At 42.1% G+C, this 16,893-nt stretch overlaps 1 protein-coding gene across 5 annotated transcripts in view; it reads left to right on the top strand.

The window, feature by feature from the left end:
- Window positions 1–16,893, top strand: part of CACNA2D3 (calcium voltage-gated channel auxiliary subunit alpha2delta 3) — a 903,838-nt gene that overhangs the window by 733,231 nt on the left and 153,714 nt on the right. For all 5 annotated transcript variants that reach the window (XM_061396642.1, XM_061396641.1, XM_061396640.1 and 2 more), the window contains 4 exons: window positions 404–497; window positions 3,391–3,486; window positions 6,811–6,932; window positions 11,024–11,104. In XM_061396642.1, coding sequence (XP_061252626.1) covers window positions 404–497; window positions 3,391–3,486; window positions 6,811–6,932; window positions 11,024–11,104 — 393 coding nt within the window. The remainder of the gene's footprint in view (window positions 1–403; window positions 498–3,390; window positions 3,487–6,810; window positions 6,933–11,023; window positions 11,105–16,893) is intronic.

Raw genomic sequence — 16,893 nt, 5'->3', positions numbered from 1 at the left:
CAGGGCCCTGAAGAATTGCAAATTTTGATAGAGGGCAGAAATGGGGATGAAAAGAGAAAACTTTCTGAGGAGTGCTGCCTTCTAGTCTCCAAATCCCAGAGTTGGCTTGCTGGTCTATGGCATCAACTTACTCGATGGGGAGGGAAAGTGAAAACTTGTAGTGTGAGACACCCAACATTCTCAATTTACTATCGTCTTATCCAGATGCTTTGGGGGCCCTTGTCTTATGGTGTATCAGGTGTCAGAGCTGTTTCATATTCTCACCTGGTAGGCAGTTAGCACAGCAACACACCATAGGAGATAGTAGCCTGCAGATACTGCAAAATGAGCCTGGTGAGCACCTCTCGTGCTGTAGTTTGGGGTGCAGCCAAAGCCATCTTTTCAAGTCTGTCCTTCCCAACAGGTGATAAAGAATTGATACAGGAAGTCCTTTTTGATGCCGTGGTGAGTGCTCCCATTGAAGCCTATTGGACCAGCCTTGCCCTCAACAAATCTGAGTAAGTGGTTGCACATGTCCCCTTTTCATGGCCATTTCCCCACAAGCCGTCCGAAATATGGTTATGGTTTAAAGAACTAAAGTTGCTTTAGGAGGCTGGTGTTAAAGTTCTTTAATTTTCCCCAAAGCTCCAAACCACAAGAGCTAGAGCAGATTAGCGGCTCTGACTTGGATGGCAAGCTCCTGGGTTTGACATACAATTTGTTTGAATTTTAACATTACATGAAATTTGGTCTGTTGAAGTAGGGTGACACTTCCGAGAGAGAGAGAGGGAGGCGGAAGGAGCATTTTGCTTCCTGCCCTGCCATGGCTCCCTCTCCTTCACAGTCTGGGGGGAACTTGGGATCTGGGCCAGGCTAGGTTGTGAGGAGGACAGGAAGGTGAGAGCTCTATTTCATTAAGGTGTCAGATATAACCCTGTGGTTTTATTTCTGAAGTGGAGTATGTAGGGGGAGGGGGGCAACCAATGAAAGTTGTCAAAGACTAGGGTGAGAAGTGCTTCAGTAGCTTATTATTATTATTATTATTTTACTACTTTAAGTAGCCTGTTAATGATTAAAAATTTTTAAAAAGTTCCTTTTGTCCTTTACCTTCATGTCATATATTATTCAGTTCTCCCTCCTTTTTTATTCTTTATTCGCTCCTTTCCTTCTTTTATTTTCCCTTTTGTCTCTTCTCCTCTCTTAGGTCTGTCATTCACTCTGCTCTCATTTTCATTCATTCATTCATCAAATATTGATTGCATGTCTGTTATGTGACAAGCACTGGGCCAGACATTGGTGAAATGGAAATAACTCAATCAAACATAGTCCTTATCATCGTGGTGCCTGTGATATATAGTGTGATTGAGAATTGTGATAATTATGAAGGGAAAATTAGACATGTAGACTGTAATGAGACCTAGAGTGGAGATAGAAGAAAGGAAAGGCTTTTGAGACAAGGAACTAGTTCAAGTATTCTGTAGGAGAATTCCAGAGAAATGGAACAGCATGTGCAAGACCCTGAGGTAAGAGGCTATTTGGACAGTTGAGGAATTTAAAGAAGGCCAGCAGAGCTGAATTGTGGAGGGTAGGCTGGAAGATGTCAGGAGACAAGGGTTCATTGGGCCCTGATGGTTTAGAACATTGGGAATCAGGTTAAAGATTTCGGACATTATAGTCAGAATATTGGAAAATCCCTAAAGAATTTTAAGGACATTTTAAGATTTTAAGAAGTAGATGATCAAATTTGCATTACAAAAATCCTTCTGCTGATATGTAAATAGTAGAGTGTAATGAGGGTAAATATCTATCTATCTATCTATATATATCTATGGTAGCAGTTCAAGGGATTTGTCACTGGGACCAAGGCAGTGGCTGTGGGCACAGAGAGAAGAGATGCACTAGAGACATGCTTTGAAAGTAAGACCCCCAGGACTTGGTGCTGAGTTCACGGTGTGAGGGGAGGGAGGCTGAGCTTTCAAGAATCATTCTCAGGTTTATGGCATGAATACCTGTGTAGATAGTCATGCTATTTCCTCGGTCCGGAGACAAGGAAGCAAGAACAACCTTGGGACTAGACATGGACAGAATTCTTTTCTAGACATTTTAAGGTTAAAATGACTCCTAAGAAAAAATGTAAGGTAGGTAGTTTAATATGTGAATCTGGAGTCCAAAAGTTATGACTAACTACTCTCATTATATTTGAGGGGTATACTTGGACTGCTTACCTGCATGCATCTTATTCCCTGGGAGATCTGGAAAGAGTCAACCTTTTCTGTGATTGCATTCTCTAGTGGGAATGTTTCTTTTAGGTTCTCGGGAAACTTAAAATCCGGTGCAAAGATTGCTGATTCACCCCTAACAGATGCTAGAGATTTCCGAAATGGTAGCTTGCTTTGTAGTCCACATCTGTTACTGATTGGGCAGCCTGGCTTTCCTACTTGGTGTAGGCTATGAACAGAAACTAATACATAGTGTTGGTTTTTATTCATCCCTTAAGTACTTGGAAGTAGTATTGACCACTTTGACAACCATCAGAGATCAAGTAACTAAATGATCTTATATTGAAGATGACATGGATAAAGCTTTGAATCAGATTGCTACTGGCATCTAGGGCAGGGAAGCAAACTCAAGAATCAGTATCCTCTTCATACTTTTTTGGTAGCATAAAACTGTATATTTGTGGCAAAAGAGTAAGCCCTGAGAATACCCTGAAGAACATGTTCAAACATAAAATTTACCTTGACTGTTGAAAAAAACCTTCGGTGAATCTTCAAATGAGTTTTCTTTGCTAAGGCCTTCCTTAGAGTTCCTATGCATGGCCTCCTGTCGGACTGTTTACAGAAGTCATTTCATTACTCATCTGTCTGGGGTTGATGGTGAGGGTAAAACTTCCATGTTGGTGCCTCCTAAATGGTGAAGAATTCAAGTCCTAAACATTTTCAGGCTGTGGGATACTACAGACTTGAATCAGTGGCTAAGTTGCTGGGTTTTGCTAACGGCAGATTTCACTAACGATCTCAGGACCGAGAATGGACTTGGTAGCATCAGTGCAGAAAGCTAGCTCTAAGGCTTTCCTTCCTCTCCTCAAAGTTGGCCTGGTCTTTCTGAGCTTGCACCCAGAAGCTTGAGATAAAGGTGTGTTTATCTTGCAGGGTGCACTTTCTTATGCCCACCAAACTAGGTCATGGACTTCATAGTTTTTCTGGCAAAAATTACCATGAAAACCTTTGTAAGGGATCAGAGTCAGCATCCTGTATGTACTTGTGTGTGTGTATGTTTCTATAATTTTTACCAAAATTTCAGGCTTCAATGCTGTTATTTCATACAACATTCCATGAGTTTTAAAATGCAGAAGCTGTTATCTGCTGGCTGACTGGCAGAATCCCCCTGACTTGTGCTGCTCTGTTTTAGGAATTCGGACAAGGGCGTGGAGGTAGCCTTCCTTGGCACTCGCACAGGCCTCTCGAGAATCAACCTGTTTGTTGGGGCAGAGCAGCTCACCAATCAGTAAGTAGGGAGCTCCTGAAGCAAGATAATGAAAGGGGCATTTATATCATTCATTGATTCCAGCAGCGGTGGAAACAAAACTCAGACCTGTTGACATTTTTCCTCTCTATTCTCCTTTGGGGACCACAGTGTGTGTGTTTTTGGCTTCCCTCATACCTCAGTTGGTAAAGAATTCCCCTGCAATGCAGGAGACCCAGGTTTGATTCCTGGGTTGGGAAGATCTCCTGGAGAAGGAATAGACTACCCACTCCAGTATTCTTGGGCTTCCCTTATGGCTCAGCTGGTAAAGAATCCACCTGCAATGCAGGAGACCTAGGTTTGATCCCTGGGTTGGGAAGATCCCCTGGAGAAGTGAAAAGCTACCACTCCAGTATTCTGGCCTGGAGAATTCCATGGACTGTACAGTCCATGGGGTTGCAAAGAGCCAGACACAACTGTGCGACTTTAAATGCAAACTATAAAATGTGTGTGTGTTCACCTGCTCATTGTTGACCTTTCCACAACTCTGTTCTTCACACTTGTTGGCATCTGTCCTCTGTCCTGGAGCCCTCTCCCACCCTGCTGGGTCGCTTAAGGACGCTAGAGATAGTGTGGCTACTGGGGGAGCAGCCAGAGGGAGGACTCACTCAACTCCTGACAGATGACCAGAGGGCTTTCAGCCGTCTTGCACCTCTGCTGAGGAATTTCTGCTTGTCCAAGAAGCAGTGTTTCAATTCTGAGCGTGTTTGTGTACATTTTAGTGAACCTCTGTGCCTCAGCTCAGAGTCTGAGGGCCTATAGAGCCCCACAGCCAGGACTGGGCATTCTGGTGGCCCTTGCTTTGATGCTGTTTCCATGTTCTAAAGAGACCAGATGGACAGTGGGCTGAGTGTCACCAACTTCAGTACCCAGATGCCATTTAAACCAACACTGTTCAACCCCTGTATCTTCAGAGAGCCCCAGGGTCTTAACTCTTTAAACTGGTGTTTGACCAGAGCTGGTATGAGCCTGGGAAGTCCTTCCTGAGCCTATTAATAAATTTTCTCAATTTCTTTTCTCTGAAGTAAGAGACATTATTAAGCCAGGGATGAGTGGAGTCTGAGGGACAGTTTGCCAAGTGTGTGTTTGTGATTCCAGAGGTTACCATGGAGCCTCACAAATCCTGACCTTCAGGGACAGTGGGAATAATGGAGGCACTGGGTATCCAGTGATTTGAGAGGGGTTGGCCTGTCAGGAGCACTATGTACCATTAAGTACAGTTGAGCTGTGCTCATGTGTCTCTTAGATGAGTCCTGGACACCAACCACGTCATCTTATAAAACCACATCTGTAAGTGGCAGATCCATAGATTTTTGGTTGTTTTGTGGACTGGCTTTTAATTCCCACGTGAAGGCTCTTTCTTTCTCAACTCCTCAGTTTGTCATTTATGAAGTTGACTATAGTCATGACTTGACTCTTTTGAAGTCCTCTCTACACCTACGTGTGCATGCGTGCTTGCGTGCTCAGTCGCTGAGTTGTGTCTCACTCTGCGATCCCATGGACTGCACCCCACCAGACTCCTCTGTCCCTGGAGTTTCCCATGCAAGAATAGTGGAGTGGGTTGCCATTTCCTACTCCAGGGGATCTTCCCAAGCCAGGGATTGAAACCACATCTCCTGCATTGCAGGCAGATTCTTTACCACTGAGCCACCAGGAAAGCCCCTGTATCCTGAGACAAATACTTTAACAGATGGCAAGTTCCTCGGAAGGACTAGAAGTGTCAGGATACACATCCTCTTCTCATTTTAGGATCCAGAGAGGTGAAGGACAACACAGAAGTAGACTTTCTAATCCTCAGAAGGAAAACCTGTTATGTGTTTTGAGATACAAATAGATAAACAAGAAAGCACTAACAACGACATACCCTAACACCTTGCTAATCTCATAGTCAGGTGATTGTGATGGATTTGAAAGATGGCAGGACCACACTCAAGACTGCTGGCTCACCTGCAGTCTGGCTCACCTCACTCATTGCATCTGAAAAATGGGTTAATGATCATTGGATATCTGGATGGATGAAATATCTGTCTTCAAGAAACACGTATCACTGATTCATATAGAGGCACCTTGGCTTGCATTGTCTTGGGATCTTGTATCTGCTACCCCCTCCAATCAAATGGTATTTGTTGATACCCCCCTATTTGGATACACTATTAGCCAGAGCTAGAAAGAGTTTAAAATTTCTATGTTTTTGTTAAAGAGAGTTCAAAGTATTGGGAATAAGTTTGGATGATATAAAGTGCCCATGCTAGAGCTAACCTGTAGTGTCATCAGGCTCCTACACTGAGGTTCTATCTCCTATCCCCACCACCTGATTTTGGAAGTGTATCTATTATAGTTCATGGCCCCTATAACCTGCTATCATCCCCAATATTAGCCATATATTGTTTCAGCTTACATAGTCCTTTCACACATGGTGTTATATAATCCTGATAGTACTGCAGTAAGTGTAATATTATTATTCCCACTTTGTAGATGAATAAATGGGGCTAAGAGACTCAGTAACTAACCCAAGTAACTCGCTCAAGATCATTCAGCTCTGCCTAAAACTTAGACGAGTCTCACCCAACACCACAGCAGTCCCTCATATCCAGAAGTAGGTGCAGTCCTGTTTGCTGGAGAATAAGGAGGGAAGGGCTTCCCCAGTGGTTCAGGTGGTAAAGAATCTGCCTGCAATGCAGGAGACCCGGGTTTGATCCCTGGGTTGGGAAGATCCCCTGGAGAAGGAAATGGCAACCCACTCCAGTGTTCTTGCCTGCGAAATCCCATGGACAGACGAGCCTCGCAGGTTACAGTTCATGGGGTCGCAAAGAGTTGGACTTGACCAAGCAATTAACACGCAATACAGAGGGAGGGAAGGAAAGAAGCAGCAAATATCCTCACATAGACCCAGTTTACCTTCTTTACACTTTTTCTAAGAAGAGTGAGATCTATTTAAGATGTTGATCCCCTCAAAATATGTATCTATGTGTCTGGATTTTAAGGTAAGACAAAGCTTTCTGAGCCTTTGGTCTTCTGATAGGATTTCTGGAGACTTTATTTGCTTGCTTCAGATGCTAAGGCTATTAGTTCACTAGGTATACTAGGAAAATCATTTCACCTACTGGGAGTCTAACTGCAGGGTTATACAAAATATTTCTGAGTAATCTGGGATGCATGTTGCACAGGTCCTCTCTATACTGAGGAAAATCAGGTCAGGGTTCTAAAAGCAACACTGTTTTTACCCAGCAAAAGTTGTTGGGATGTACTTGTGTCTGGCTTTTCCTTGTTCAGTGGTGCCATGCTCTTATTCTATTCTATTTCAAGGGACTTCCTGAAAGCAGGAGACAAGGAGAACATCTTTAATGCAGACCATTTCCCTCTCTGGTACCGAAGAGCTGCAGAGCAGATTCCAGGGAGCTTCGTCTATTCGATCCCATTCAGCACAGGTGGGTGCCCTTGTTGGAGGCTGGCTCTGTCCCTTTGGTCCTGCTGGCCTGAGCATTGCATGCAGGGTATGAGGGAGCATCCTGGAGGCTAAAGAGAGCCAAAGTCAGCCAGGAGAACCAGTACTGAATATTGGTCTAGCCCTGAACCAGTGAGTGACCAGCTCCGTAAGTGTTGCTACCCCAAGTGCGAGGAAATTTTTACTTGACCATACTCTACAAAACACATGCCAGGAAGCAGGGCTGTTATTTTATACCATATAGAATTTGCATATGAACTTCTCAGTAGATGTTTTTTTTTTAATCTAAAATGTGGTCACGGTCCTACTTAGAGAAAATTCACACAGCCATAACATCTTTTGCCAGAACTTTCAGCAAGTCACATCACTTTGGAGGCTCACAATTCCTCATCAGAGTTGATTTAAACCAACACACAGTAATGACTAAGATTTTGTGTAGCCTCATGCTCTCCTAACAGGGAGCTGCAGTGACCAATGAGAGGCATGTAGCCAATGATCCTTCCAATCTTTAGGTTTTATGATATTATTAAAAAAAATGCTAGGGTCTCCTCCCTCCAAAGGAGAACTGAACATTACCTTATTTCAACCAGTTTTAGAAGCAAGAGAAACTGGAAAGGCTTTTCAGTTGTCCTTGGCTTTTTCTTGTCTCGTTGTTGTTCAGTCACTCAGTCATGTCCGACTCTTTGCGACCCCATGGACTGCAACACACAAGGCTTCCCTGTCCTTTGCCATCTCTTGGAGCTTGCTCAGACTCGTCCATTGAGTTGGTGATGCCACCCTACCGTCTCTTGTTTCATGCGTCTGATATTGTTAGTGCTCATTCTGTGTAAGGCTCTATATTGTGCATTGTGAAAGCTTCAGGGATGAATAATAGTACTAGAAACTTGGATTGCTCTGGACAGTTCAGTATATGCTTATGTTTTATATTAGAGGCTTCTGTATTAATCTCTTACAAGCATTCCTGTCACCCCTAATGGGGATTCTCTAATGCTTTAGTGTCAGAGCTCCTCCCTGAGTTTTGGCACTTGCTTGTTTCCATAAATGAAACATCTATAAAAATAAAGTTTTCAAAAATTTGGGTAGACATGTTGATAAGAGTTGTCTAATAATTAGTTGAATGAACTCATTAGGAAGAGGGTCCCTCATTAATGAAGATATTAAAAAAAAAAAGACCGAGTGTTATTGTAGAAATTCCCTCCCTAGGTGGGATTTTAGAGGAGATTATCAGTTAGATTCCTTTAAGAAGCAAGATTCTTGGGGTCTGTCTATACTCCTTTGCTGACAAGTCTGTGTTAACTCACACCTATGCACATGTATGTGTTCTCAAGTATAAATTTCCAGGTACTAAGAATTTCTTTATGTTTATCTGTATCACATTTTATTGTTGAAAATACCAACTAAGAAGCAGTGGACTTTCTAATTCTGCAAACCTATCAATAATACTGTCTTATTATTTCATGCAGTTCCATGATACTTTCTTTTTTGTAGTCTTCTGAAGTAAAAAAATAAAACTTAGCTTTCTAGATCTGGACTGGATCCATTAAGTTATCCAGAAGGGGATTTTCCCAAACCTGGGCAAGGATGAGGAGTTGTGGGTAATGAGAACGTCTCCCAGAAGTTGTTGCACGTGTGTGTGTCTATGTGTGTGTGTGTGTGTGTTTGTGTGTAATGGCTTCTCTGTTCAGTTTGCTTTGTTGTTATTCACCATTTTTCCTATAAAGAATTATGTCTGGAAAAGAATTCTGATTAATTAAGGCTGTTGTCTAATTGGTTTTTGGCAAGTGGGGTTTTCACTGAACTTTGAATGAAATCACATAATAAAAAGGAATTTACCTTATTCATGATAAAGTTATGGATGACATAATATCTTAGGAGATTTTGTGGCCCCTTTAGATTTGGAGAAAATGTTAAAAATCACCGCACACAAGTGTTATGGTGGAGCTCTCTCAGTTTTTCTCCTGTGTATTGAATACCTATACACACTGGGAAAGAAGCTGGTTTTTATTACGGCTTAAACTCAGGCCAGAAAATTCTTAATTGTTTTGGTCATAAGTATATTTAAATTCAGATCTGCCTTCTCCCTGCTTCTAAATTCAATTGGATTGCATTCAACTCACATTCATTGAACCTTTTATAAGGCAGCCACTGGAGTAACAATTATTAACTATGGGCATTAGGAATTTGTGTTCAGTGTCTTTTAATGCATAAGTATTAGAACCATCACTAGTAATTAAAAATCTCTTTATACTAATACCATATTGTTACCACATTAATAAGAGTATGCGGTAAGGATTTCATTCCAGCTCTGTCCCTATTTAGAATAGTTTTGCTCAGAAAAACTTGGCTTGAAATTAAAATTTTATATCTCAGTAAAGTTTTAACCAACAAATCACAGCTAAAGTTCTCAACTCACTGTAAAATAGTTTCAGTACTTTATCTCAAGCAGCTGTCTATGGCTGTGTTTAGAAAGGCAATGTAAGTATGATAACTGACACAGTGAACACTGATATTCAGTTCAGTTCCATTCAGTCGCTCAGTCGTGTCCGACTCTTTGCGACCCCATGAACCGCAGCACGCCAGGCCTCCCTGTCCATCACCATCTCCCGGAGTTCACGCAGACTCACGTCCATTGTGTCGGTGATGCCATCCAGCCATCTCATCCTCTGTCATCCCCTTCTCCTCCTGCCCCCAATCCCTCCCAGCATCAGAGTCTTTTCCAATGAGTCAACTCTTCGCATGAGATGGCCAAAGTACTGGAGTTTCAGCTTTAGCATCAGTCCTTCCAATGAACATCCAGGACTGATCTTTAGAATGGACTGGTTGGATCTCCTTGCAGTCCAAGGGACTCTCAAGAGTCTTCTCCAACACCACAGTTCAAAAGCATCAATTATTTGGTGCTCAGCTTTCTTCACAGTCCAAATCTCACATCCATACACGACCACTGGAAAAACCATAGCCTTGACTAGACGGACCTTTGTTGGCAAAGTAATGTCTCTGCTTTTGAATATGCTATCTAGGTTGGTCATAACTTTCCTTCCAAGGAGTAAGCGTCTTTTAATTTCATGGCTGCAGTCACCATCTGCAGTGATTTTGGAGCCCCCAAAAATAAAGTCTGACACTGTTTCCGCTGTTTCTCCATCTATTTCTCATAAAGTGATGGACCAGATGCCATGATCTTCGTTTTCTGAATGTTGAGCTTTAAGACAATGTTTTCTCTCTCCTCTTTTACTTTCATCAAGAGGCTTTTTAGTTCCTCTTCACTTTCTGCCACAAGGGTGGTGTCATCTGCATATCTGAGGTTATTGATATTTCTCCCAGCAATCTTGATCCAGCTTGTGCTTCTTCCAGCCCAGCATTTCTCATGATGTACTCTGCATATAAGTTAAATGAGCAGGGTGACAATATACAGCCTTGACGTACTCCTTTTCCTATTTGGAACCAGACTGTTGTTCCATGTCCAGTTCTAACTGTTGCTTCCTGACCTGCATACAAATTTCTCAAGAGGCAGGTCAGGTGGTCTGGTATTCCCATCTCTTTCAGAATTCTCCACAGTTGATTGTGATCCACACAGTCAAAGGCTTTGGCATAGTCAATAAAGCAGAAATAGATGTTTTTCTGGAACTCTCTTGCTTTTTCTATGATCCAGCGGATGTTGGCAATTTGATCTCTGGTTCCTCTGCCTTTTCTAAAACCAGCCTGAACATCTGGAAGTTCATGGTTCACATATTGCCGAAGCTTGGCTTGGAGAATTTTGAGCATTGTTTTACTAGCGTGTGAGATGAATGCAATTGTGCGGTAGTTTGAGCATTCTTTGGCGTTGCCTTTCTTTGGGACACTGATATTAGTAACCACAAATGTTTTAAAATGTGGTCCCTCTGTGGTGATTAATAATTTTGATGTGAAGTGGTTAGATGTTCCCCAGTGCGGGTGTCGTAACTCGGTGCATTGATTTCTTAAGCTGAGAGGACTGCCTACCCCACACTCTGGGCCTAACAGGGCGGATCCACTCTGAGTTCTGGGAAGTGAGAACTGGTGCAGAATTGGTGACTAATCTTTTTTTTTTTTTTCTTATAGGAACAGTCAACAAAAGCAATGTGGTGACAGCAAGTACCTCCATCCAGCTTCTGGATGAACGGAAATCTCCCGTGGTGGCAGGTAAATGATGTATTTCAATCAATGAATATAAAATGAGCATGATGTCCATTCATCATTCATCAGCTACTTCCATGTATCAGAAAGTTGGCTTTGAAAGGTTAAAAAAAAAGAAAAAAAAAAAAAAAACTATATCCTCTTCAGCTTGGCATCATCTCCTCCAGCCTAAGGTTCTGACAGCTGGTTGAATTTGACATGAAAGCAGAACTATTTCCCAGGACTTTTATCCATAGACTCTGAGCCAGTAGGAAATTGTTGGTATGTGCAGAAGATCATTTCTTGACAGTAGATGCCATGCCAATTTAAAGTAAGCTTCAGATCTCCCACTCTCAGTCATTGGGATAACAGGGGCCATGCAAGGAAATTGTGGGTTTATTTTTGGCAAAAAGAAGCTGAAATGTGCCCTTCTCTGGAGAACTTGGGATTTTCATCACCCTAATACCCCTGGGGATTAGAGTTAGATGTATCTGCAGGTGCTGGGTTTGGGACCAGGGGAAAAGCGATTTCAGGACCGAGTTTTAAATTGTCAAAGAAACCCTATATCTGGCTTTCCCCATCTCTCTCACTTTTAAGAGTGTCAGTAGATTTTTTTGACTGACTGGAGGCTTTCATTGGTGATATTTTGCCTATAGGGCCAGAAACTGCCATAAACCCTCCTTTGGGAACAGATGCTGAGAAAATGGAGCCTAAGAGTATGTCTGGCACATTGTTTGTTTCTGATAAATAATTGTTGGACCCTTTGGTTAATGAGTGGGTGAGACTGTCTAAGTATCATCCTGATAATTGGCTAGATTTACCAAAGGGGGTCATTTTGTTTTTGGTAAGTTGTACCATAGGATGATTTTGAATATCTACTTCTGTGACTCCACACACTGTGGGATGGAATTGAAATGGATCAGACATGTTTGAAGTGGTTGTTCTTTGGCTTTATTTTCTGACATAGCCTGTACATCATAATTGTATTAAATATTAGCAGGACTGAAATATTTGGTGACCATTGCCCTGGTTATTCCTGGGTTATTGGATATGACAAGGAAGACGGTCATATATATCTGACCGGTAGCTCATCTTCAACTAGGCAGACCTATAACTAATCAGCCAGGAGATAAAGACTGTGAAAATTCAGGGCTGCTGTCTTCACATTTTGTTCTTAGTGTCTCATGTTCCTTGAGGAAAGTAGGAGACAGGATCATTTAACTCAGTAAGATTTATTTTTGTTTGAAGGTCAGCCTTACTCACCTCCAGCCTGACCCAGCCAGCTAGTTCTGGAGGCATGTTATCTCTCTGGAGTTGAGGCCACATGCACCAGCTGATAACATGGTCTGAATCAAATTGTCTGTTTGAAATTTCTTTCTAAAACGTTTTCCTTGAATTTCTCATAAAGTCACCATGAAGGATGCTCTGTTTTGGCTCTGAGATAGCTGTGCCCATCCCAGCCACATCTGTCCAAGTTAACAAACCATGTTCAAATGTTTCCAAATGACTTACATTTCATAAATGTCTATTTGGCTGAGTATGGATGAAACGTGGACTCAGCCTGGGCACTGTGTATCCAGTCTGGAGAAGACCGTGACTTTTCCAAATGGTGTGCTTGTCTACTGTTTATTTATATGTTGGCCAGAGACCACAGGCAAGTCATGAGACATGGTTGGCCCACCCTGAGTGGGTGGAAGAGACATCCTCCTGGTCACTACAATTCAATGTGTGTCAGCCGGTGCCCATTTTCAGGAGGCTGTTACAGAGCAAGACGAAAAACAAGGTTATCCAGAGAACGGTATTTAGTCATTACCTTTTAAATCTGGTGATTATGAACCTTCTTTTTTAAAGTATATTGAGTAGACATAAGATAAAACAGAATTGCTCATATTTGATCTGAAGGCTGACATGGATGCAGCATCATGAAGGCAGTGACCTCAAAAGAACCTGTATGTCTCCAAAAGCAGAGAGGCCCCCTCAGCACTTCCCCACGTTTCACTGGCTCTGACTCACCCGTCATGTCACTGGATGATTAGGTTCGGCCACTTTCTTCTGTGTATTCTCGACAAATTAAGTAGACATTGTTTACTGCTTTAAAATTAAAAAGCCCGTTTTAATTGGGGAAGAAACCTTGTTTTGGCAGATGAAGAGGAATATGTGAGCAGGCTTGTCCCCCAACCAGTGTGCCTCCAACGGCACATGGGATACAGCCAACTGGCAGTAATTTGGGATTTCAGTGAAATCCTTGTGCTGAATTGAAATTTATCTGAAAAGAAAGGTGTGCACCTTTGCAGTTTATTATCAAGGACTACTTTGAAAAGCCTGCAGTGCTCCCAGATCTGGTCTGGTGTTCTCATGTTCATCGGCTACATGTGTCTGTTTGCGATAGAAAGAGTTTCTTGTTTTGGTTTTATATGTGTGTGTGTGTGTGTGTGTGTGTGTGTGTGTGTGTGTTATTCTCTTCTTTCTCTCTTTTTTTGTTTTCTTTTTCAAACAAAAACATTTAGATACTCATCTGTCAATGACATCTTTGAAGAAAGGGCAGTCAAACTGGGCCGGGTTCCATATATACGTCAGCCTCAGAGCATAAATGGGCCCCATCCATCTTCTTGGCCTTTGACGTTGCTTACAGTCCTTTTCTTGAGGAACTTGCCAACTCTCCAGCTGCCACTAGCATGCTAAATTTTCTTAATTGCTTTCCCACTGCACAGGAAGAAGTGGTAGGACTTTCTCTTTGGCCCACCAAGTCTCTCTAGAGTGCTAGAACCTGCTGTGTGTGTCAGGCCCCTAATCCATTTTTCTGTTGTTATTGGAAATGTAAACCTGGGATTGTAAGGTCCACATAGTCTTGTCAGTCACTCTGTAACTTGCTAAATGTGTGGTCTTGGGTCCCTGAAGTTCTATCTAAAATAAGGTTGGGATTACTATCTCCCTCACCTTACTCTGGGTTGATTTGGGGATAAAATGAGGAAATAAATTTTAAAAACATCAATATCAAGAAGTAAAAATTACCAGGATTTGAGGTGGCCTATTTTTATCTTCAAATTGGCAATATACTTCTGCATTCATTCATTTATTCAATAAATATTTCCTGACCTCTTTCTTTTGCCAGCCCTCTAAATAGAAATGAATAATAACCAGACCCTATGATTGACAGTCTCTCCCCTTACTCCCTATCCTCGCTGCCCCCCACCCGAGACCTTTAAAATAGCAGCTATTTTTAAAGCCATGTCTGCACAGGATAAGTGAATTGAAAAGCTGAACAGTCATTTAGAAACTCCTAGAGATCACAGACTTCCTACTTTTCATCTTCTGTCCTTCACAGCATAACCCAGTGTAGTCCCTGGAGTATAGTAGACACTCAGTAAGGATTCTATACATTGGATTGAACTTACAGAAAGCCATTTTGCCCTTAGTTGTTATGACTTGAGTTCTGTAAGTTACCTAGATCATGGTGTTAATTCTACACTACACTCTCAATGAAGAGACCAGGCCCAATAAACCAAGAGTCATAGGCACTGTTTCCATCATGCTGGGGTGGACAGGACCAGGAGAAGAAAATAAATACATAGATGGGAGGAGCTCAGAAAAATTGGAAGGTATAAGGAGGCAAGGAACTTCTTCCCCTCCATGGAGTGTTTTCTGACTTCCCTATGCTTCTAGACTCTCCCTCTGACAAATATAAAATACTTAATCTCAATTTTTGAAAAGCTCTTATTTCTGAATTTTGAAAGTAATAGATAATAAATTCCGAGTTATTTGCTTTAAAATGTAAACTTTAACATATCAAAATCTAAAATCTCTTCTAAGGTATTCTAATTTCATTTCCTAAATAATTTCTCTGCAGAGGCAAGGGCCATCCCAATTATATTTTTATTCCCAGTGCCGAGGTAAGAATTGATATGGTAAATATGTCAAGAATATTGACTAAGTGACTTGAGAAAGGTGGGGTTCATTTTTACCTGTTCTCTATACTACCCACTCCAGTGTTCCTGCCTGGAAAATTCCATGGACAGAAGAGCCTGGCGGGCTACAGTTCATGGGATTGCAAAGAGTTGAACACAACTAAGCGACTAACGCTTATAGGCACACATGCTTGCAAAGTTTACTGACCAAATAGTAGGAACACAGAACTCGACCAAAACTCTGAGAGAGGCGCTCAGCAGCTAAACTTCCAATCCACACCACAGTGAAGTGATGCAGACCAATATGGATATTTTAAGGAGTAGGAACACTGTCTGGTGTCCCATTTTGATGGCAACTGTTGTTGGCACAGTAGTTGTCTCTGCATTAGCAGATAGTTTTTCGAGGTCCAAGCATCTAACCTGATGCTTAGGGTAGCTAAAGTGTTCAGCAACAGAAAGAAAGGCATTGGTTACAGGAATGAATATTTTAACAGGTTTATTGAGACATGAATGATTTATATACCTAAAATTACCTGTATTAAGTGTAAAATTTAAGGATTTCTAGTAAATTTTGGGAGATTCTGATCTCCTAGACTATTCCTTTGCAAGGAACACAGAGCATGTTAGATCCATTCATGGGGAAAATTGGAAAATGTAGGTTAAGTGGTCTTATTTGCATAATTTGGGCCTTATAATGAAGGGGGATGCTTGATGTTAGGACAAAAGATCTCATTTTAACCAGTTGATTAAGAAAGAGGTTGCTGAACATCATTGACCATTAGCTATTGTCAGGTACATGTTATTTAAACTGAGTGTACTATTTAATATACAGCTTTCCTTACAGTTGGGTAAATAATGGTGCCAAAATGTTACAGGCAAATATTCAGCTCATCAACATTTCTTTGGTAGGATTTCATATATGTGGTATATGAGTTAACTAGTATTTAGAAATTATGTGTCAAGTCTCCATGGATAAACTTCTAGTTTATAGGTGAGCAAAGGGAATGTTTTATTATAGCAGAAGTTAATATTTACTGATCACGCTAGTTGTTCTCAACCAGGGACAGTTTTGACCCCCAGGAGACATTTGACAACATCTGGACATATTTTTGATTGCTGTGACTGGTTAGGAGGTGTCCTGCTGACATCCAGCAGGCAGAGATCAAGGATACTCCAGAATGTCCGACATCACACGGGACAGCCCACAACAATGCAGTGTCATCTGGTCCGAAATTCAGCAGAGGTGGGGGGAGAAATGGGTTACCCTGACAGGCAAACTTCACTCTTGGTGCTTTCAAATTCAGTGTTTTCCTGTGTAGGCTTATTTACAAAAAGCACTTATTTCATATCTTCATTTGTTTCATTAAATCATTCAATGAGTATATATATCTAGCACCTACCATTTTCCTGTTGCCGGGGATACAGCTGAGAACAAGCACCCCGGAGGGCCTTGTGGAGCGAGTTGGGGGATGATGTTTGATGCGGTGAGAGGGCACTGTTGGCTCTCCTGCCTTGAGGCTGGGGTGGCAGCTGCCAGTGAAGAATCATTCCGACCAAACTGCTGCCAACGGGGGAGAGCCTGCACTTGTGGGGGAGGTACAGACAGCAGACAAGCTTTGCAGGAATGGGAGGAAGAAAGGAAGAAGGGCGGAAGGGAGGAGGGGGAGAGGGGATTTCCGGCCGCGGCTGATGCTCTGTGAAAAATGAAGTGTGGTTGGGAGTACCAAAGGCAGGGAAGAATGCTCATGTTCATACTTACATGTGGCAGAGGCAGTGCTTCTCCAGACTGAGGGAGGATGGGGACTCAGAGAAGGCCTCCCTGAGGAGGTGACCTGATCAGAGATTGGAATGATGAGATACAGCCATTATGCAAAGGTCTGTGGGAAGAACGTTCCAGCAGAGGGAACAAAC

This window comes from Bos javanicus, chromosome 22 (genome assembly GCF_032452875.1).
Source record: "Bos javanicus breed banteng chromosome 22, ARS-OSU_banteng_1.0, whole genome shotgun sequence".
NCBI lineage: Eukaryota > Metazoa > Chordata > Mammalia > Artiodactyla > Bovidae > Bos > Bos javanicus.
The sequence above is the reverse complement of the archived record's forward strand: the minus strand, read 5'-3'. Positions and strand labels throughout refer to the sequence as shown.